This window comes from Cyanistes caeruleus, chromosome 9, assembly GCF_971803275.1.
Source record: "Cyanistes caeruleus chromosome 9, bCyaCae1.hap1.1, whole genome shotgun sequence".
Classification (NCBI taxonomy): domain Eukaryota; kingdom Metazoa; phylum Chordata; class Aves; order Passeriformes; family Paridae; genus Cyanistes; species Cyanistes caeruleus.
Genome location: NC_141709.1, coordinates 34,589,130 through 34,611,387, shown reverse-complemented (window position 1 = coordinate 34,611,387; position 22,258 = coordinate 34,589,130). Strand labels below are relative to the sequence as shown.

Genomic DNA, 22,258 nt, shown 5'->3' with positions numbered 1-22,258 from the left:
TCAAGAGGATATTGATATCCTTAATAATTGCTCCCTTTACATAAGGCAGATCAATGCTGAGTGTGGGTGGATCATGCCACAGAAAACTTGAGGATGGTGAAATCTAACATTTTGGAACAGATGCATTAGGAGGGAAGGTTGTCCCTTCTCGTCCTCACTGCAGGGATCGCTGCTCAGGTAAGTCACTCCGTGGCCCCTGGAAGTGTTAGCTTGTGAGTTTGTACTTCAGCTGGGGCTCACAAGAACTGCAGGAAGAAGGGAAAAACGAGCATGGAAGGGTGGTTGTATCTCCTTTGTATCAGTAAATCAGGTGTCCGTTTCCAATGCAATGGCAGCCCCGGCAGCTGGAGCCCTGTGCGCACTTCTGGGCCCCGGCTTCTGCGACTCTGGGGCGGCGGGGGGAGCGCCGGCCCCCTCCCGTCCCTCCCTCCCTCCCTCCCTCCCTCCCTCCCTCCCTCCCTCCCTCTTGTGTGTCCCTCCCGTCCCTCCCTCCCGTCCCTCCCGTCCCTCCCTCCCTCCCGTCCCTCCCTCCCTCCCTCCCTCCCTCCCTCCCTCCCTCCCTCCCTCCCTCTTGTGTGTCCCTCCCGTTCCTCCCGTCCCTCCCTCCCTCTTGTGTGTCCCTCGCTCCCTCTGTGTGTCCCTCCCGTCCCTCCCTCCCCTCCCTCCCTCCCCTCCCCTCCCCTCCCGTCCCTCCCGTCCCTCCCGTCCCTCCCGTCCCTCCCTCCCGTCCCTCCCGTCCCTCCCTCCCGTCCCTCCCGTCCCTCCCGTCCCTCCCGTCCCTCCCGTCCCTGCCGTCCCTGCCGCCGTCTCCTGGCGACGCCGGTGTCGCGGAGCCGCCGCCATGAGCGCCCCTCAGCCCCGGTGAGTGCGGCGGGGCCGCGCTCCGCTCCGTGTGGGCCTTTCGGCTCTGCGGGAACGGGCTCGGGGACCCTGCGGGGGGCTGGGGGACAGAGGGGGCTGCGGGGGCCGCACCTGCCCCGGGACACCCCGGGGAACCTGCCCGGCTCCCCGAGCTCTCCCGTTCGGGCGCGGCGGGTGATGCAGCGCGGGGAACGGGCCGCAGGGCCTTCCCTGGTTACCTGCCCTCGGAGCTGCGGGCTGTGAGCGCAGCACAGACTGCCCTGTGCTGATGTCACAGACGAAGAGTGAAGAGCAGAGAGTCTCTGCAGGTCTCTAGGACAAAATTTGGCACATCCTGGGTTGGTGGGCAATGCTCCGAGTAAGGAAGCAGTGGTAGAACTCGCTCCTGGGCCACACAAGAGATCAGTAGCAGAACAGTCCTTCGGGTCTCGGTGTCTCGTTGTGAGGCTTAAGGCTTCCTCTGGGGGAGGGGGGCAATGGCACACAGGTGCCAGGTAGAGCACAGGCACCGTCATCCCCTGTGACTCTGCCAATTCATAACCGAAGCCTTGGTCTCTCTCACATTGTTATTTGGTGACCGCCGATTTAATTGCACTGTGAAAAATTAACTGCAAAGGTTTAGAGAACCATAGGATGCCTGCTGTGTCTTTGTCTTGATATCCTTCCAAATGAGTGAGAGTGGTCTTAAAATTTACCATGGTACACAACTCTGGCTCTGAGTGTAGTGCTTTTTGGGTAGCTGCCAGCTGAGAACAAATACACTGTTAATAATAGTGTCAATGATCATAGCATCATAGATTTCTAAATAACCTCAAATATAAAATTACTGACCTGAGAGTGACATGTTGTCACTGGCTGCGATGCCAGAGAAACAAACATGACACTCATCTTGAGAAGAGCTTCAGACGTACTCCAGGAATCTACAGATCAGTCAGTTTAGGTTCTGTGCCAGGAAAATTGTCTGCTATTCTAATAAAACCCCAGCATTTTTAGAGAGAAGAATGACCAGGAAAAACAGGCAGAGAAAAAGGAGTCCCCTGAATACCCAGAGAAGGGATGTGACTGCTGTGACACACAAGCTGTATAGAGCTGTCTGAGGCTGGTGCTTTCCCTTTGCTGTGTTTTTTCCTAACGTGGATTTTATCATTTCTGCAATTCTCTGCAACCTGTTGCAGAGGTTTTAAAGGTGACCTTTGTGTGTAGTTCTTACATAGTTGAATCTTGAACAAAACTTCTCAGGCAAGAACTCTTATCCTTTAGCTGATGCCAAAGCAGACTAAATGGGACCATGGTTGCTTTGCTGGAGTGTTCCTGGCCGTCCTGGCCAGCGTGGTGCAGCCAGACCCCGGTGGGCCCGCTTGCATTCTTGCCAGTGATTTAATGGGTTTTGGTTCAGGACCAACACATTTCCTTATTTCCTCTTATACCTTTTTGAACTTTGAATTTTATTCAACATTTTTGAGGGCCAGCCTGTTCATAATTGAAACGAGGAAGTATATGTTCTGAGACTCTGGTGAAACAGAAGTTGCCACATCACTGTGTTCAGGTGGGAACTGCATTTTAACGAGTTATATGGTTCAGGATATCTTAGATGGAAGGAAGTGAATGAAAGGGAGCTGGATTGAGTTTCTCCTCTGCCTCAACATGCAGTTGCCAGATGATACCATAAATGAATACTCAGGAAAATTGGTGGAATCTGGTGGTTTCAAATGCAAACTCTGGATTAAAAAAGTAACACAGAACAGTTGCTATCATACCAGTGTTTAACCAGCAGGCATAAAAGGGTAACCTACATTGTTTGTTCAAGGTTGAATTTATTGTTGGCAGCTACCTTTGAGGTTATTGTGAAACCCTTCATAAAATTCCTGTAAACCCATGATCTCTTTAAATAATCTGTCCTTTCCTTGAATATGCTTTTGTGTGTGGCAGATCAGCCTAGCGATGGACATATAACTGAATTATCCATCTGAAAGGGATGTAATAGAGGCACAGTGCATTTAAATCTACAGCCAAAGAAAACAAAAGAGATCAGTCTCTTAGGAGAGCCCAGAGGTCAGGCTGAACATGTACCTGAGTGTGTAAACTGTACAAATGTGAAAAGATTTAGAATATTGAAAACTGCATCCTAGTGTCACTGACTTCTCTATTTGCCCTGTTTTTCAGAGGGTGAAATAAGATATGGTTGTTCTAAGAATAGTTTAAAAATGTAACTGCTAGTTATGGATGCTTCAGTTTTTGTGTTCAGCTTTCACATCTGAGATTCAGTTTTTTGAAGCTCTGATCTTTGGTGACTGTGATGATTGTAATGAGAACCTGGCACAAGCTGCCCAGAGAAGCTGTGGCTGCCCCATCCCTGGCAGTGTGTGAGGTCAGGCTGGATGGGGCTTGGAGCATCTTGAGATGGTGGAAGGTGTCCCTGCCACCAGCAGGGCCCCTGGCAGAGTGGCTGGGGAGCTGTGTCTGTGCAGCTGGAATCCAGCCCCAGGCACACCCCTGTCCTGCCCATGGTCAGGGTTTGTCACCCAGGAGCTGCTCTGGCAGCTGCTGCTGGAGGAGGCTGTCAGGGCTGGCCTCTTGCTCCCATTCCATGGTGGTGGCAGCGCTGGCCCACACTCAGCTCCTGGCCTTGGGTACAAGTCACTTGTTTCTGATAGGAATTTCCAGGAGGCCACAAGATACCACCTTTACACAATCTCATGGCATTTACCTGACCAAATCCAGGATGATTTACTAAGGCAGCATTTTGTGTAGCAAACAGTTGGGTAGCTCTGTTTAACTTAAACTGTAGCAATTTATTGGTCAAGGGGATTATAAACATCTCCATTTATTTTATTGCAGATTTCTTGCAACCTATAACAGTCTTACAGACAAACACCTAGTCGGATATTTCAGCAATGCCAGGATAAGACGACATCTTCAGAAGGCAGGACTGGTAAGACTGAAAAGTTTCCCTCCGTTCTACATTCAATTCAGAATGTTTTTATGCTTTATTTTCCATTTTTCCTTTTGCTTATTGGAGTTTCCCTCTTCAAAGTGTTTCAGTTTGCAAATATACAGCAAAAAAATATACAGCATCATATTGATTCACTCAGGGTTTTTTACACTGTGAAATGTAAGCATCTTTGACTTGTTTAAACAGCTTCAGTGTCATTTTTCAGAAGTGTTTAATGGAAAACTGAAGGATTTGGTAAAGGTGAATATGCTGAACATTTTGTTAAAAACACTGGTTAAAGGTGTGTTAAAGACTCCTGGGTGTGACTCTCTTTTGCACAGGCAGGTGCAGGAGGGAGGCAAGTGTTTAATCCTTTCCATCCCTTTGGGCAGTGGCCTGTGAAGAGTAAGGCTGAGCCCATGGTGATTAGAAATGTGGCTGCTGCTCCTTCCGTTTGGCTGGTGGAGCTCATGGGTTCAAAGATAATACAGTGCTGGAAGGTGAGCTCCAGCACCATGGCAGGGGCAGAGGTGGAAACTAACCAGGAGGAGGAAGTGATCTTCTGGGAAATTGCACTGTTTCAAAACATATTTAATTTCATCTTCTTCTTCTCAGTAACATTATATTTATGTATGGCAGATCTCAAGGAGTGGACGAATAATACCTGAGAAAGAATACCGTCTCAATGCCATGAGGAGGGATCACCAGAGAGATGTCCAGGAGTGCTTGGCTGATGCCATATTTCAGAAGGTCCTTGACATGGAGGTATGCCCTTGCTGGGGATGTGTGAGCCTTCTCAGGTGTTTCCTCGCTGACAGCCAGGGGCTGCTAACTTGTACTGGACTGATTTCCTTATGAGCCTCCCCTGGAAGGCTCCTTTCTGCTGGGAAAAAGGACAGTTTTGATGTTCTCCACATGAAACCTCCATGGGCCTCTCATTGTCAAACCATGCTATTGTGAGAGCAGGCACTGTCCTGGCTTCCTTATCAGATTATGAGATAATATTTACAGGGCTAATTTGCTTTAAAAAATCCTGATAAAAACAAACCAGTTTGAACATGTTTATATATCTTGCCTGAGTACAAAATTTGGGCATGTTTCTGTGGGATATCAGGAATGGAGTTCGTCCCAACAACTTTACCAGTGCTCAGTTGTTCCCTTGGCTGTGTGAATATATGCAGGTGAAATGCAAATAGAGTCAATCCACAGTAGTTTTATTACAGGGCTCAATAAGGGTAGTGGCCAGGGAGAAGGCATGGGACAAGCAGGACAGAACCAAGAGTTCTTGCACACATTGACATCTCATAATGCCCAGAAATGGGATTTCTCTTTCTTTTATATTGGTAGCGTCATCATCAGCTGGAGACAAAAAGGAGTCTTGAATGTTCTGTGAGGAAAGAGAGGATGCAGCCAATCAAGGTGAGGCCTGAGCACTGCTGGGTGTTGATGTGACCTGGCAGTTTTGTCTGTGTTGAGGAATAACCATGAGCCTGACCAGTGATTCATTGAGACAAGTGCTCTGTCTCTGACATGGAAAAGTACACAAAACAGGCAAGTAGAGGATGATCCTGTCCCAGTTACATCTCCTTTGTCCATTGTCCAGAAGTTCAGGAGCTTCCATTTATCCATTTAATTCCTTCTGAGTCTAGTTATTCTTCTACTTCTGCAGTGTTCTTGGTTGGGTGGTTTAATCATGAATTGCATGAAATGGTACCTCCTTGCATTTCTGCATAGTAATAAATGTATCTGGTGTCTGATATGTCTGTTCCATGCCCCACTGTTCTCAGTATGACAAAAGTTATTAAATGTTCTCTTTTTGCATGGCATCTGTGGTTTTACATACGTTCTTCATATTCTTTCTCAGTTTTCCAAGCTGAAGGTCCTCAGTCTGAATTTTTCTTACCTGAGCCATTCCAGGCTTCTCATTACTGTTGCTGGTTTTTTTACCTTTTCTCATTTTACTATTTCTGTTTTGAAATGGGGAACCATAACAGAATGAATAATTCAAGATACATTCTCCTCCCAGTAATTCTAGACCTCTGCTTTTGACTGCTGATGAGCACTGAGCTCACGTGTTTGGTTGTTTGCCTCTCCATAGGATTTGGTCAGCACTGGCATGTGAAAAATGAAAGAGGTTTTAGGAGTCTTCATATAGGTATCATGTAGGTTGAACTTGATTCTGTAGTTAGGATCATGGAAATCCCATAGAAGTCAATGGTTCTTCTCCCAATGCAATCACCTGAATTCATATAGGAAAAGTCATCTTCATTTTGGCAGAAGCATGCTCAGCATTTTATTTCTGTATTAGGAACTTGAATGCATTGAGAAGCCTTGAGAAGGTGGCTGCTTCATTGAGCAGCTGGTAAACATTGTCAGATCTGTTAAATTGTAAATAAATCACTTATAAGGTAGTCATGGGGTAAAGAGAGGAGATTTTCCTGAAAGACACTAATCACTATGGAATTTGAAAAGGTGTTGTTTACTAATGGAACTCCTGTGGTAGGAAGTGACCCCATGGAAACAGAGATCCTGGCATCCTATCAAGGGCTTGGATAATTTTGGAACCTAAACCAGAACAGCTTCCTTCAGTTAGACACCTGCAGATACCTGAGAGCTGCTACCTGAGAGCTGATCTGTGTGTGCTGTGCTGCCATGCTGGGATGCAGGAGCCTGGCTGGAGCCAGTGGTGTAATTTAATTCTCACCTCATCTATTCAGTTAATTGATCCGAGTGGCTCGTCTGAAAGGAGAAAGGCAGATGGCTGAGCAAGGGAGGGTGAGAGACAGAGCTGTCTGTTTCCAGTGGGGCAGCCATCCCAGCTTTGGGCTGATGAGAAGATGGGGAGAGACTGCAGTCACAGCAGGGAAGTGGCAGGTGCACTTAAAAAATAAAAGAAACCTTCTTTTTAAAAAAAAAAGAGATCTTCAAACAAACCAAGAATTGTGAGATACACAGAAACAGACATGAATTGAATCTGGCAGATCAGCAGCTGGAGAGAGCTGCAGGGAAACAAATCAGAGGTGGGGACAAGTCTTTTTGCTTGTCCCTCACATTCTCCCATGATTTCCTTTCCTTCCTTAACCAGCTGATTGTCACAGCTGTCCAGTGAAAGAGACATAAAGGGACAGACATCACTGGTTTTGGATTCAGTGCCTCAGAGACATAAATTCCTTTTGTTTCAGGTGGAGGAATTCAGAGCATCGCTGGAGAATGTCATCCGTGTGCACTGCCCACACCCACCGCTCACTCCCAGGAGCCAGCACCAGCTCGGTGCCTTGGTGGCTGCAGAGCGGCCTGGTCGCTCACAGTGGGTGAGTTTCATCATGGGCTGCCATGGAAGCACAGACAGCTGAAAGTGTGCACATGGAACCTTAGTACAGAGCATTTATTGCCTGGGTCATTCTGGATTAGGACCTCATCCTTGACCACTTGGGGCCGATCTCCTGTTTGCCAGGTTGTGTTAAAGAGGAATCTCCCAAAGCTGGTGTTGCAGGAATGACACATCAGAACCTAGAAAAAACCCCAAAAACTTCGCTCTCTGATAAATCTGCTTGTTGTAAAGCAGATTTAAAGCCCTGGAAATGGTAGGGGTCTTTTAGAAAACAAAGTTGAAGGTATGAAATCAGACTGGAGCTCATTTCAGAGGGCTGTGGTTTAGGAACTCTGGCTCTTGCTCTTTGTTAACAGCAAAGAAGAAATGTTAACATACTCTTGAAATATAATGGTACTAAAAGCCTAAAGTCAAAGGTCAAATATCTAGCTCAGTTTCAACCGGTTCTCTATATCAATAAGGGTAATTGGTGCAGATTGAAGAGAAACTTTTGAGTCCTGAATGACCTTCTCTTCTTATAGAGGACACCTGGACTTGGAGTTGATTGTGGTGGTGGACATTGTCCTCATCAGCACCGAACCAAGAAGCGTGCCTCCTCTAAGGTGGTGAGTGAACCTCAGTTAAACAGTGCTGTTAGGCATTAATTTTTTCACTTGGTATTCTGAAGGGTATACAAGGAAAACATGAAATAAACCAGTCAGAGAAAAAGCTGAATATTCAACAAGAATAGGTTGAATACGTTTTTGTTGTGCGTTCTCTCTGGGTCCATGTGCTGAAGTCCATAGCACACTGTTACAGTTTCTGTCAGTTCATTGTGTTTGCTCCAAGGCTGCATGGTGAAGAGACTGTAGCCAACCTTGTGTTTATAGCCAAGAATTGCTCTGGATGGTCAGTTAGAGGTGCCTAAAAGGGTCTGGCTCTTTGGTGGCAGACTAGAAAATGCCTTGTCCCGTAGGTATCTGAAATCACTCATCGCTTCCAGACATCTTCATCAGTGCTATTTTTTTTATTTTTCTTTTTGTGGTGCTGCTCTGCACTGGAAGCTGTACACTGAGATTTTGTCATTGTTTTTTCTCCTTTTGCAGAGTCCAGGAAATACGCAGCAGCCCCCTCTCCTCCAGCCCCTTCACGGCTGGACTGCAGCAGGGTCTGTACCAAAGGCTTCCAAACAGAAGTGCCATGCACATGAGCAGCAGTTTGCCCGTGGGGTGAGGCTGTACTTCATTCCAAAAATAACATCTTTTTAAGGGACAGTTTCATAATATTTTTTAAGTACTGTAGTTCCCAGAACTGTATACTACAGGGACCATTCCTTTCAAATGGCATAAACTTTTATTTAAACTGTCCTTTTTATTTTTCCCTCTATTTTCAAGGCACTGTCTTACTGATCTAATGCCCAGTTTTCACAGTGAGGAAAAATGTGGTGACTTATCTTTTATAGTATAAAATATCTCTGCTTACAAAATTTTCTCCCTCTCTGTAGATTTTCTCTTATGTAGAGAGAGAGGCAGCACCTGGTTAACTCCAGGAGCTTCAGAATATTTTAACTTGCAAGTCCTACAAGGTTTCATCTTCATCTACAGCTACAAAGTAGCAAAAAAATTTCTTTTTTTGGGTAATTCCTTATTCTAAATCACACTAGTGGGCTTGGAGAATGAGAGTCAAACATGGTCTTGATATATTCACAGTTACTTTCAAGTGATATTTGGACTTGTCTTCTGTTCTAGAAAAACATATGTAATTGGTCTTGTGATATGCATTCCATGGGGTGAGAGGGTATTGGAGTGTGATCTGCTACCACTGTCTGGCAGGCACTGTCAATAGCTCCCCTCTGATCTGTATTTGCTCTGGATTGCGATGGCCATGATCCTTTCTCCAAGAATTTTCTGGTTGGTCCTGTTCGTGTCTACTCAAATTACAGGTGATTTAACGGTTTATTTAGTGCTCACAACTGACAAAACAGCTAAATCAGCTGTAAGTTCTGAGAACATGATGCAGCACCCAGAGCCACAGAATGCAGCGTTTCCAGAACTTGTTCTCTAGTGATGTCTTACTCTTAAGGGCCGTGGTCCATTTCATTCTGCAAGAGGACTAAATCTCTATTCAGATGAGGAAGCAGCATTTTGAAGCACCCCTTGTAGAAGTGATGCCAAGTGCTGTTTCTGCTGGACAGCTGGCTGCTCTGGGGATGTGTGTTCCAGCTGCGAGGGAGCAGCGGTGCTGCAGGGCTCTGCAGGGTTCTGTCTGAGACGAGACATCGGTGCAGCCAGGGCTTGGTGTGCAGTGCTGTCTGTATCTCTGAGGGTGACATTTTCAAGCAATATGAATGTTGCCTTGCAAATTAAAAGAAAGGGGTTTAGCACAGAAGTATTTTAATAAGCAGAATTTCAGGCCCCGAGTTCAGGAGCTGTTTCAGAAGGGTGGATGTTGCTCAGTGTACCAAGGAGTCAGACCATGGCCAGTTCCGTATTCTCCCAGCTGTTTTTGCAAAAGCTGTGTCACTTGGTTAAAATGTTTTTCCAGGGGGAGAGGAGTGAGTTAAGTCTTCTGAATTCAGTGGAGTACATGAGTGGTGTGTCACCGTGTCAGCTCCCGCTCATCCACTCCTGTGTGGTGCCGGTGCCGCCGCCCCGCCTGCGCAGAGGGCACAGGCGCGTCCCTCCGCTCAGAATTGGGCTGCCCATGTGCAGACGGTTTCATCCCACCACTGCCTTCAATGAACAAATTTTAATCAAGGTAAGTAGTCTCTGTCCATGTGCAGGTGCGTTACATTCCTCACTGGTGTGTTTGCTGAATGCTGAAAGATGTGCAAACCTAGTTTGCATAAGGAAAATGTGTAACTATTAACATAAATAATTGCTATGCATGTCTCTGTAAACTAAAACATTTGGTGTTTTTCATCAGTTGGGGAGAAAAAAGGTGCTGAGCAACAACCTATAGCAACTGATATTGAAATCACTTCCACTTCAGTCAGTCTCTGGCACTAGAATCTCAGGGATTTGTGAAATGCCTTGAGTGTATGAACACTGCATCAGTTACACTGTCTCCAGTGAGTTTTAACTCCTGGAAATAAAGTTGTAGGAACCCAGGACTGGGAGGGATGATATGGGTCATTAAACCTGGTCCCTGCAATTTGGGGCTATTCAGTGCTTTGGGTTTTGAGTTGTAAATATGTCCCAGACCCTCTGCATGTGACAAACACTCCAATTTAATCAGCTCAGTGCTTGTTATAAAAGCCTGAAAGTCTCAAGTGTGAGAGATTTGAACTTTGTTTTCACCTCCTGTTGGAACTCGAAGCTAAAGGCATTTCTGTGCATTTTCTGCTGCAGAATACTAGAGGGTACCCCAAGTCCCCGTTATGCAGCAATGCCTTGGTCACCATGATCTACCTGGGAAAGAGCAGGAATGTGTCTCTCTGTGAATACATGGATGAAGTCAAAATCTTTCAGCAACACTGTGGAACAGAAAACATTTGTGTCTACAAAGGCGAGCTGTTTGAAGGAGGTAAGGATGGAGTCAGAGAGTTTGTATTAATTCTGACAGCATCACTTATTGGTAAAACTGCCCTGACATCAGAATGATTTCAACTCAGCTTTGTCAAGATCTATGCATCCAGGGATGTTTATACCATCTGTCTCTGCATTAAATCTGGATCTACTGTCCCATGATTGAAAGTGAGGTTAGAATTATTTTTGCAATGATGGTAGAAGAATTTAGAGAATTGATTTAACAAAATTCTTGTGGCTTAGGTGAATTTTCTGTAGAGATATCTGGTTAATAGAGCAGTTGTAGCAAAAAACTGTCCTTAGAAAGGGGTTATCTGTGTTGCTAAAATACATCAGTGAATGTTGCTTGTTATTCCAGAAGGAAAAGTACATAGTAGGAGCCCAGTTCCCATCTCTTTTTATGTGAGTGCAATTCCATCACACCAGTAAAAGATGAATTGTGTTCTGGGAAACTGGACACAGGAAATGGCTGGGAGGTTCTGGCCTCTGTCCTGCTGTAGCAGTGAGTGGCCAGACTGACAGTGGGACACTTGTCCTAGCTGTTCCACCTTAGGATTCTGGGGCTGGCAAGAGCCAGGGCTGTGTGTGTGGAGAGTTTAACCAACTGTTGAACAGACCTGGGAGCCCCAGTGCCTGCCCACGGAGGGCTGGGTGCTGTGGTGATGCAGCTGAGATACAGCAGCTGCAAGAGGCTGAAATGTAATATTTTCCTTTGAACCCTTTCTTCCTGTGACTGCAGATACCTTCCAGTTCACCTCCAAGAGGCACCTCGGATTCCCGTTCAGCCTCACCTGTTATCTCAACGGGCTGCAGGTTGACAGGCTGAGCTCTTGCTGTGAGTACAGATATCAGAGCCGTTCCCAGGTGCGAGCCAGGAGCGGCTACTTCAGGGTTCTCCACGTGGCAGGAGCACCTCCTTGCTACAGGTATGGAGAAAGTGCACTTTGCTCACAAGGACTTGGTTTTGAGAGTTTCTAACTTTCTGTCTCCACACAGCTGTGTTTGTCAGTGCTCCACGGAAGGTGCAGGGTGGGGGTCACTGTCAGGGTGTCACATCCAGGGGTGCCAGCGCAGCCCCCTGGCTCCTCAGCCCGCCCGTGCTGCGCTGGTGTTGGAGCACGGGGCAGTGGCTCTGGGTGGGGCACGTGTGCCACCTGTGAAATAAATACCGAGCATGCTGCTCAGTTACCTGTGCTTTCCACAGGCCTTTCTTTGTGATAATTGATTTTTAAACAGCTCTGACTCTGAAGTGAGATTCTGTTGTGATACCCCTGACTTCGTAAAAGGCAGCACTGAATATTTGCCATGGTTCAGAAACCAAATCTGTACAGAATGGTCTTGGGCAAAAGTCAGTGCTGTGACCAACAGCTGTGATTCTGCCAAGAGGCTTTAATTTTCATAAGATCTTTCTTTTCTGCAATTGTTAATTCAGGCCATGCAAGTAAACTTAGGGACATGTGGATAATTTAAAATCTTTTATGTTCATTTAATAAATAATTTTTAGAAGACCAGCAAGCAGTTGGAACAAGAGACTCTCCACAGAGGTGTGCTCTGTTCCTTCAGATAAGGACTGAATTCTAAGAAAAAAAATGCCTATTTATTGTACCATGGTTTTTGCTCCGGTCTAACAGTGAACATGATTTATGCAAATGCATGTTCAAAGGAGTGAAAAGCACCTGAATTCAGAATGGATGTATTTGCTATAGATTGTAGGAAATGCCCAAATCTCACCTTATGGTGATTTCTAGAAAGATTTGAAGTGAATTTTCTGAATTTAATATAGTATCCAAAAATTGGATGAATTCATTCCTAAGTTACTCCCTCTTTCTGTCCCCTTTTCCCTCTTACTCTCAGTGATATTTCTCTTTTTCTGCCAACCTTGTCTGATGTCTAAAACCCATCTCTATTAACCTGATTTTCCCATTAATGAATGCCCACTCTGGTGTCCAGTAAAAGTCCCAGTTGATTTTCCCTGGTGTGTCAGGGCTTTGGCTCACAGCAAGGTGATGCTGCCGTGGTTTCTGTGCCATGCTGTAAGCCTTGTTCTGAGAGCTTTCTGCTGGCCAAGCTCCAGCATTTCTGAACAGCTCCTGGCTGTAAGAGAGAGAACATATTCCATTTTATACAAGAGGAGTAGTCTCAACAACTCATTCAAAATGCTTTGTTTTCCATCTTTTTGAGTTTCTTTTAGGTAGGTACAGAACAGAGACAGAGAATTACTAACTTTCAATCTTCTACTTTCCCCACAGTTCCTGGACCCAGCAGATAGGTTCAGAAAGCCCCAGTCTCACCCACAAACCCTCAGTTATCACTACTGGGAGTTACAGCAGGATCTGGATCCAGAACATGTCAGAGCTTGTCTGCCTTGCTCAGTGGTTCTGTCTCCACAGCCAATGCTTCATGCAGCTTTAAATTAACAGGCACTTGTAATAATTTTGGTTCTGTTTGTATGCCTGTAAGTGTAGGCAGTGTTACTGTCCTTCAAGGAAGAGCTGTCTGTGGTAGGGGTGCTCTCAGAGATTTCAGGGTGCTTCTCCTTGTGAGTCATTGTGGCAGTGCAGGGGCAGATGGGTGCTTGGTTTCACTGCTAATAACAACAAGCTGAACTTACTATGTCTGCTGCCTTCCATTGTTCAAGGGAAGAAAAATGTGATACTTCTGAATTTGTGTTGTTTTACAGATGCATTCTTGCTATGGGTCTGGACAAAAAGCTATTCCCTCCCAAGAGGAAGACTAGGTACCAGGATGGGAAGCATGTGTGTTGCTGGGGAAGTGCTGTGCACAGTGAGCCATGTGTCAGCAGCATTGGGCAGAAAAGCAAAGACTCAATGTCAATGTCAGTCAGCACACGGGGTCGTGAAGCAAGCGTGGGAACTCTCGCAGAAACACTGCAGACTGGAGAGGAGTCCAGCGAAGAAGAAATGGAAAACCAGTCTTGTCAGGAGAGTGAAGATAGTCAGGATGACACCAGTATAAATGGTATAGTATTCCCAAACATGAACAGGGGATGAGAAATGGGAGAGGAGGATTCTGGAGAAAGTATGGGATTGTGGATCTCCAGCTTTGACTGGGGCATGAGAAATGTGGGATGTCTGTACCTGGGCAAGAACTAGAGGGGCTCCTTTCAGCCATGCAACAGGATGAGGTGTTTGCAAGTACCAAGAAAGTGAGTAAGGAGGAATGGTGAGGTAATGACACAGGTTCCCCAGAACAGCTGTGCCTCCCCCATCCCTGCAAGTGTTCAAGTCCAAGTTAAATGGGGCTTGGAGCAACCTGGGATAGTGGAAGGTGTACTCAGCTACGGAAGAGGCATCGAGCTCAGTCTCTGCCTTTACTTACTCCTTATCATAGTCTTCTTTAGAGGCAATCACATTTATAGAGAGATTTTAATTCCTACTTCCTATTCCTATTTTTGCTTTCACAGTTCGGCAGTGTTACTGCTCATCTCACACTTGTTAGTCCCTCCGGATGTGTGTTTGGGATTAATGAAGCCTTTTTCCTTCAGGAGGAACTGCCCTTCTGACAGTTACCTAAGGAGACCTCACTGCCAACACTGCAATTGGAATCTCAATTGATTTTTAATACAGAAAAATAAATCTCCTTATTCCCTTAGTTCTCATTGTCTTGGTAATTGTTTGTTTGCACAACTGGTTCTGCATCAGGAGCTCTTCATTTCTGTCCTTGGTGTTCTGTCACTTCAGTATGCTAAAAGCCTTGATGGAAGGGAAGGAGGGCAGCTGTAGGATCTGGGAAGTGAGGAATGATGGCCACGACGGCCAGCTGGAGGGGCAGCAGGGGCAGCTCACCTGCACGGTGCAGGTGCATTCCCTGCGTGCGCGGGGAGCCCGCGGCAGCGGGGCAGTGTCGGCATTCCGGATGGGAACTGCCAGCATCCCTGTGCTGCTGCTGGGATGTGCACACACAGCTTTGCTGGGGGGGAGTGTTCACCTGCAGAGCCAAGCAAAGTGCTGGGAGGGGCTGGGAGCTGGACCCGAGCATCCTTGTGTATCCCTTGCAGCTCAGCTCTCTCTGTGATCTCTCAGGTGTCACAGCTTGTCGGGCTAGAGCTGAAATCCAGAATGTGGAAATAAGGGTGGTAATTCTGTGCAGGCTGTGTTTGTACTGGGCTTTCCCCCGGGCCCTGGAGGAGCATGCTAGAGCAGTGTGATAACAGAGTGCCTCTGCAGTGCCCTTTGGCTGGAGTTCATTAAATTCATTGAGCTTGTGAGACACTTCTTTGCTATTTAGCCATGCCAATACACATTTATCGTACTTTGCACTACAATATATCACCCTTCTCCAGCTTTCTCAATTGCTTGTATTTCTTTTTTTCATCACAACCAATTTTTTCCCTGTAATAAGAGATTCTTACATTTATCTTACATTCTGAGTTTGCCCAGCTCTCAATTCTTCTGGTACTTTCCATGGCTGGTAATTTTGTTTCTTTTTGCTACAATGTATTCATCATACTTGCAGTTTGGCTCCATTTTTGCTACTCTATGAAGAACACAATGCTTTTTTATGATAATATGCTCTTACAGTTCCTGTCTGTGGTCTTAGATGCTCTCATGGCTTTAAAAAGACTGAGCAAATTCAAGGGCAAAAGGAGATTAATGATGTTAACTTCGATCTGCTTAAGAAGAACTTTTTTAATTGTGAATTCTGTTTCCTGTCTCACAGTACAATTCTTCTATTTTAGAATATGATGAAGATTTTGAAGCAGATGAAGAAATTAATGAAGAGGGACAGACTGGTGATCAAATGAATGGAATGTCAGAGTCATCCTCAGATGATAAAAACCGTAATTTAGATTATAGGAAAGAGAGTGAAACTTCATCCCAGAAGGCACTGCAGGCCTCTGACAGTGAGAAAAATGAAAGTGATGGATATTCTGACAACAAGGACTCTGAAGATGATCAACAAGGTTAGTTTTGTTCATAACAAGGCTTGGAGAAGCTGACCTGATGTATGTTTTACAGTTTATGTCCAGTATGGATGTTGAGTCTGCATAGGGAAACCTGAAATGGTAAAAATCTGCTGTTTTATCTGCCATTAATTCTGCACTGAAGGGCAGGCAGCCCCCTGGCAGTGAGAGCAAGGGTCATGTGTATGTTTTTTTAGAGGAGACAGTGAACTTCATCTTCATTTCAAGCTGAAGGGTTTACACATGGTCTTGGAGAACTTTCTAACATTCAGTGAGTTAACAGAAGGGCACTGAGGGATTGTTGCCATGGTTGAAGTCTTTTATCAAATGAAGCTGAAGAGTCTGTGCTAAACCCTGTCTGAGCCATATTTAGAGGTGCATTTGGAGGTGTATTTCTGTGTGATTGATAGAACTACTCTGGTTTAGTTCCATTATCAGAAAAAACCCTCCACATTAAATGGCTTTAATTTTAATACTTCATACAGCTGGGAAATGTTCTTCTATTTACACTTACTGGAATTTTGTCATAATATCCTCAGATGGTGTAATTCAGAGAATGCTGTTGGATAGGATTGTGTCCCTTTGTGAGTTCCCAATGAATGCAGAGGTTTAGTCACAAATACTAAATTAAAGTTTGCTGTTTTCAGAGAGGAGACCCGCAGACTCTCTCTCATCCATGAGCACTCAGTGCAGCACTGAGACTGACTCCCGTGCTGAAATGGTGACAGATGATGTGAATGGCAAAGAGGAATGGAATATCAAAAGTACATCTGATAGAGCAGCACATGCACACTATGGAAATGGGAATGGGGAGAAGAAACTGCTCAGAATGGAGGAAAATCAGGAGATTTCTGCATTGGAAGAGAAAGGAATAGATGAAGCAGAAAAGACAAAACCAGAAGATCTTACAGCAAGGGAAGATACTAGAATTTTTCATGAAAACATAATGGCAATGCAGCATCAAAATCCTGAGGTTAATGGGGAATTCAAACAGCCTGGGTCAGGAGATAGTAACCTGAATGAGGAGGAGAAGAAACACTCTCCAGTGCCTTGGGAAAGCAGGGTGTTGAAGATGGAGGACGGCAAGGAAGAGTCTCCTCGGTGTGAGGAAGGAGGTGGTGAGTACAGTCCCTCTGCACAGCCCTGCACACCTGCGCTGCTCTGAGCTCAATATCCACTCAGAACCTAACACTGGCTCAGTGTTTCTCTGCTAGTGTTTCAAGTGTGAGGATTTGTCCAAAAATGAATTTTAAACCATTTTAAAGCCGAAATGGCTGGATGGCTTCTACTCCCCTTCTGCTCTTTAATGGTTTCTCTTTCTTGCTTCCTATTTTCTGTGTGATAGTTTTTGAAGATTGCAAACTAGTACAGGAGGAAATAGAAAAAACAACTGGAAATGATCATCCTGTGAATTCTGACCCTGAACCTGGTGATTCATGTGCCAATGAGGAAGAAAAGAGTGCAGCAAATACAGAGTGTGATGCCAGTGGAGGTAAGATTGGCTGTCAGGCAGCGACAAGGATTAAATTACTCACCAGAAGTCTTTTAACAGAAGTGTTTTCCTTTTCCCTTTCCTTTGGCTATCAAAATCTCTTTGTGCTTTTTTTCTTTCCTAACTTGTAAAAAATCAGGTGGTGACTAGCTGGAATCTGTAGTCATGTATAATGAATCCTTTCTTGGCAGTTAAATGGCTGGTTCTAGGAGAAGAATCCAGGCCATTAAAAAACTGTGAGTCAGGAAAATAGCTGTGGAAAGCAGGAATGTAGTGAGGTTCCATGTGCTTCCAGGTAGTGTGCAGCCTCCTTGGGAAATAAGTTGGTTCCCAGGGGCAGGAATCAACTGTGTATTATTCCCTGGTGTAATTACAGAATCCACAGGAAGCTGAATGCTCTTTCTCCTTTGTGTACATATTTCACGTGAGCAATTTGTCAGCTATTTCTGACTTTCTGAGTGTTCCTGTTAAGTGTATAGATGTTGCAGGCACACATGAGCTCCCCACAGGCAGGGAAGGGAGCAGAGCAGGCAGGACAGGCATGACTGGCCTTGCATCAACTTTTTTACTTAAATTCTTTGTGCCAGATGCCAGAACAGCAGTACTAAGGACACAGTCAGAGCTCAGGGGTGTGATGAGAAGCAGCACAGCAAGGTCTCTTCAGGTGCCCAGGCTGATGTCCCTCATTGCAGGGCAGAAATGGCACCTTTAGCACTAACCCTGTAAAGCATGGAGCACTGGCATGGTGCTGAGTAAACCAATGTTTGATTATTCCCCAGCAGCAGCAGCTGGAGGTTTCTTGGCAGAAGGGAGGGGAAGCCTGGATGTGCAGGAGGCAGCAGGACAAGCGGTGCGAGCGGGGCAGGCGGCGGGGCAGGGACGAGCCCTGGAGCAGGACGGTGCTGCTGAGGAAGATGCTGGCAGAGGAGAGGCCGAAGGAAAAGCTGCACGGGCAGAGGATTCGCTGCCCCGGGCGGGCACGGGGGCTGCGCTGGAGGAATCTGCACCTGAGGAAGGCGCCGTGGCAGAAGAACATCCCAGCGGAAAGGGAGCAGGGGAGGTGGTGAAGTTGGGCACAGAGGTGTCACCTGGGGAGCAGAAGGTGCTGGTGGAGGGGATGGAGAGAGAGGTGGCACTGGGAGCAGCTGGGGGAGAGGGGCCAGCTGGGGCACTGCCAGGATGGGAGGCAGACAGAGCCGTGCCCCAGGGGCAGGAGGGGGCTGTGGGGATCACTGAGGAGGAGGAGGAGGCTGCAGATGAAGGCCTCAGAGGAGCAGTAGGGTTGCCAGCAGAGGAGGAGATGGGTGAGCCAGGGTGTGGGGCAGGGGAGTCCTTTGGGCAGGGAGGGTCTGCAGGGAAGGACACTGTGGTGGGTGCTGTGTCAGAGGAAGAGGAGGCTGTGGAGGATGCTGACGTGGCAGCAGATGGGATGGCCAGAGCTGTCGACCCTGAAGGAGAAGAGGCTATTACAGAAGACATTTCTGAAGGGGAAGAGGCTATGGGGAAGCCTGGGGCTCTCTGGGAAGCACTGGGGGATGTGGAAACAGGAGAAGCAATGCCTGGAGGGGAAGGGTTTGTAAAGCCAAGTGAGTTTTCCCAGCTGAAAGGATCAGGGGAAGAGTGGATGGAGGTGGGGAAAGCTGTCGCAGGAGCAGCAGCACTTGAGAGTGCTCAGGCATGGGAGGTGGGAGGGAACACTCTCCAGATAGAGGAGAACACGATGGAAAAGTCCTTGGAGGCTGAAAAGGGTCCTGTACTGCAAGTGGCACCTGGGTTCGGGGCACTGGGGGGTGTTTGGGGGGATCCTGTCACTAAAGGGCCGTCGCAGGTGGAGGAGACGCCGGCAGCACAGGAGGAGGGGGGTGCAGCAGGAGCACTTCGGGGTGGAAACAGCAAAGCAGAGGCAGAGAGAGCAGTGGAAGGAAAACCCGAAGGAGAGGTGGCGGTGGGAGGGTCTGCAGAGGCTGCCGGAGCGGGCTCGGGAGGTGAAGAGGTGGCCACAGGCGGAGCAGCAGGTTCAGAGGAGCCGGCAGCTCGGACAGAGGGGCGGCTGAGGTGTGGAGAAGGGAGAAGGAAGGGGAGCGCTCCCGGGCAGGCGCTGGGGGGAGAGCGGGGGCTGTGCGGGAGCCGGCCGGGGGAGCCAGGGCTGGTGGCCATCGCCGTGCTGGGCGGCCAGGCCGGGCTCGGAGCCCTGGCCGGGGGCCCGGCAGTGGCCGGGGCTGGCGGGGTGGGCACGGGGGCGGTGGCACAGGCGGGGGTGACAGGAGCAGAGCTGGGGGCACGGAGCGGGACAGGGGCACAGGAGGTGCCGGCCAAAGGAAGGGCGGCGGGCGGGGGGTCCCGCAGGGACGGGGAAGAGGGGGCCGAGGGAGCTGGGGCTGGTGGGCACCGAGCGGGGAGCCTGGGGGCAGCAGCAGCGGCCGAGGGAAGGGCGGCGATGGCGGCGGCAGCCGAGGCGGAGCGGGAGCCGGGCACAGCCCTGCTCGGGGCCCCGGGGCACGGAGAGGTGCCCGCAGCACGGTCCCTGCGGGAACAGCCGCCTGCAGAAACCTCCCCGAGCACCTCCGAGCTTGGGCACGGGCGGGCGGAACCCGGCGGGAGGAGAGGGTCCGCAGGAGGCGAGGGGCTGTGCCGGGGCAGCCAGCCACGGCTGCCAGCGACAGCGACAGGGACAGCGACGGGGACGGGGACAGGGACAGGGACAGGGACAGGGACAGGGACAGGGACAGGGACAGGGACGGGGACAGGGACAGGGACAGCGACAGGAACAGGGACAGGGACAGGGGCAGCGACAGGGACAGGGACAGCGACGGGGACGGGGACAGGGACGGGGACAGGGGCAGCGACAGGGACAGGGACAGCGACAGGGACAGGGACAGCGACAGGGACAGGGACAGGGACAGGAGCAGGAGCAGGAGCAGGGACGGGGACAGGGGCAGCGCGGGGCAGCGACGGGCGGCAGGAGGAGAGGATGGGGCGGGCAGCAGGGAAAGCCGGGGGGGAGCAGCCGAGGCCCTGCGGGAACACGAGGGACAGCGAGGTGGTGCAGGGTGTCTGTGGCGGGGCAGGCGGCGCGGCCGGAGCCGGGGAGCGGAGCACCGAGAGCCCCGGGGGAGGCAGCCCCGGTGTCCCGGCAGCCGCTGGCCCCGGGGACGGGAGCCGCGCTCCCCGGCAGGTGAGTCCCGTGTCTCCGGCGGCCCCGGGCTGATTCCTCGTCCCGTCCCTTGCCATCCCTTAAATGTCTGCTGATGGAGCTGAGTCAGGGGATGATCAATCCTTTTGAGTGGCGGCTTCTGCATTGTTTCCTGTTCCCAAAATCCCGTGCAAATAAATCCCTTCGCTGTGGCGCTAATTCTCCCAGCCCTTCCGCCCTCCCTCCCCTCGGGACGTGCAGAGCAGCTCCCCCTCCCCTGCATGTCGCAGTTCTGGTGGCCTTGGGTGGGCCCTGGGAGCATTCGGCTTCCCTGTTACTCCTTGGAGTAGTACCTCAGCAGTACCTCAGCAGTACCTCAGTAGTACCTCAGCAGTACCTCAGCAGTACCTCAGTAGTACCTCAGCAGTACCTCAGCAGTACCTCAGCAGTACCTCAGCAGCTCCGAGTTTAGCATGTTTTCTGTGATGTTTGGTCATTGTTTTGTAGGATGGCGCAAACCCAGACCCACTCATCATGTCTTCAGAACAGCCTCAAGATGGGGAAGAAACTCTGCTCTGAGCTTTTTCTGCAGCTCCTCAGTGCTGTGTCCATGCACTCAGCCGGCTGTGGCTTTGTGCTGGTTGGGATTTCGCTCCTCTATTTACTCTGAGTACCACAACCTGTCACGTTTCACGGGAGCAGCTCCTCAGCGTGCAGCAGACAAAGCTCGTGTTTGCCAGCCCAGGTAACAGCACTCCTTTGGAAGAATGAGGACAGAAATCACAAGGATTGTTCCAAAAAAAGCTGTTTGGCTTGTTTTTCTTCAAAACTAGAGAAATACTGGACTGACTGAACTTCCCCTCCTGCCCTAGGCACCACTTGCTCCTGCAGGCAGGCAGGGCTTTTATCCTGGAATCTTCCCCACCCCATGTCAGAGGAGGGGAGCTCCTGCACTGCACAGAGCCCCTGGGCCAGGGGGCGTGTGGGGGGCTTCCCTCTCCCTGGGGATCCAGCCTTGCTGCTGACCACACTTCAGGGCATTCTCAGCACGTGGAAATGTTGTTGAAAGTTGCCACATCAGAACAATTGTAATAAGTATTTGTAAATACACAGAGCCTGTCCTGCTTTTGGTGGAGTCCTGCAGGAGTGGTCCATGGAACTTGAGCTGAGGTTGCCAGGAGGGTGGTGAGTTTAGACCTGGTGCTAGCTGCCCGTCTCTGCAGCACCTCTGTGCTGCACCTCTAGCAACAAGGGGCCCCTAGGAGCCTTCTGGGCTGGGCATCTGGGGCTGGGTGTGCAGCAGCCTTTAGGCACTCTAAGTTTGGTGGGTGCAGCAGACTCAGCCCCACACAGTGGGGGACTCTAACTTCATTTTCAAGTAGGGAAAAGACACTGGAATGAGCAGGACTTTGAGTGGATTGGTGCTGTGAGTCATTTCAGATCACTATACATGGAACTGGAAATTCAAATGTGATCACAGGTACTGTGTGGTTGCTCCTGGAGACGTTCCTGTACTAGAGACGTTTGCATTTGTACATTCAGTCTGCAATATTCGTGCTACAAACTGTCTCAGAGGGTTGTGTTTTCTGTGTCCATACCCACACGTTCACTGAGGTCTATTAAATACTGTACCAGTCTGTGCAGCTCCTTCAATTTGTGCCAGTGGTTTAACTGTAGGAATAACCCCTGCCAATGCAGCAAGCCCTGAGCTTCAGTGTCTGTCCCTGCTCGCCAGGGCTGACTGATGTGCTGAGTGTTTGTGCCACTAAAGCTGCCTTGAGCAGGTACCCCTCTAAAGCTCCTGCCCAGGGCTGCAGGTGTGGCCACACCTGGGTGTGCAGACACACGGGTGGCAATGCCAGGGTTGCAGGTGAGCAAAGACAGAGAGGGATGCAGGGATTTGCCTTTGCAGAGATACCCTGGGAGCCCCTCCAGGGCTGCAGGAGACCCAGGGCATCAGAGAAGGCTTTGATGAACAGAGCAGTGTAACTGTAAGGAACTGGAATAGAGACAGTTCATTATTTGACATTCTTGAAGTATTTATAAGTGACTCTTATGTGTATGGTTGTAACAACTGGG

The 22,258-nt window shown here is 48.7% G+C and overlaps 1 protein-coding gene across 19 annotated transcripts; it reads left to right on the top strand.

Annotated features, from left to right (window-relative positions):
• Window positions 1-417: 417 nt before the first annotated feature.
• ERICH3 (glutamate rich 3) lies at window positions 418-21,832 on the top strand. Of its 19 annotated transcripts, none has more exons than XR_015273806.1 (17): window positions 419-861; window positions 3,700-3,793; window positions 4,433-4,558; window positions 5,141-5,212; window positions 6,976-7,104; window positions 7,646-7,729; window positions 8,210-8,332; window positions 9,648-9,860; window positions 10,454-10,628; window positions 11,370-11,556; window positions 13,311-13,609; window positions 15,330-15,554; window positions 16,202-16,672; window positions 16,900-17,046; window positions 17,829-18,106; window positions 20,687-20,924; window positions 21,293-21,832. XR_015273806.1 is itself a non-coding variant. In XM_086841943.1 (16 exons), the coding sequence occupies exons 1-16, from the start codon at window positions 842-844 to the stop codon at window positions 20,756-20,758; spliced, it is 2,718 nt and encodes a 905-aa protein (XP_086698069.1). In that variant the 5' UTR covers window positions 418-841; the 3' UTR covers window positions 20,759-21,832. The 19 variants fall into 19 exon arrangements, 15 of the variants coding, with proteins under 15 accessions (XP_086698069.1, XP_086698070.1, XP_086698068.1 ...); XR_015273805.1 differs by having other exon boundaries at window positions 17,826-18,106; XM_086841943.1 differs by having other exon boundaries at window positions 418-861; window positions 17,826-18,106; window positions 20,687-21,832.
• Window positions 21,833-22,258: the final 426 nt, after the last annotated feature.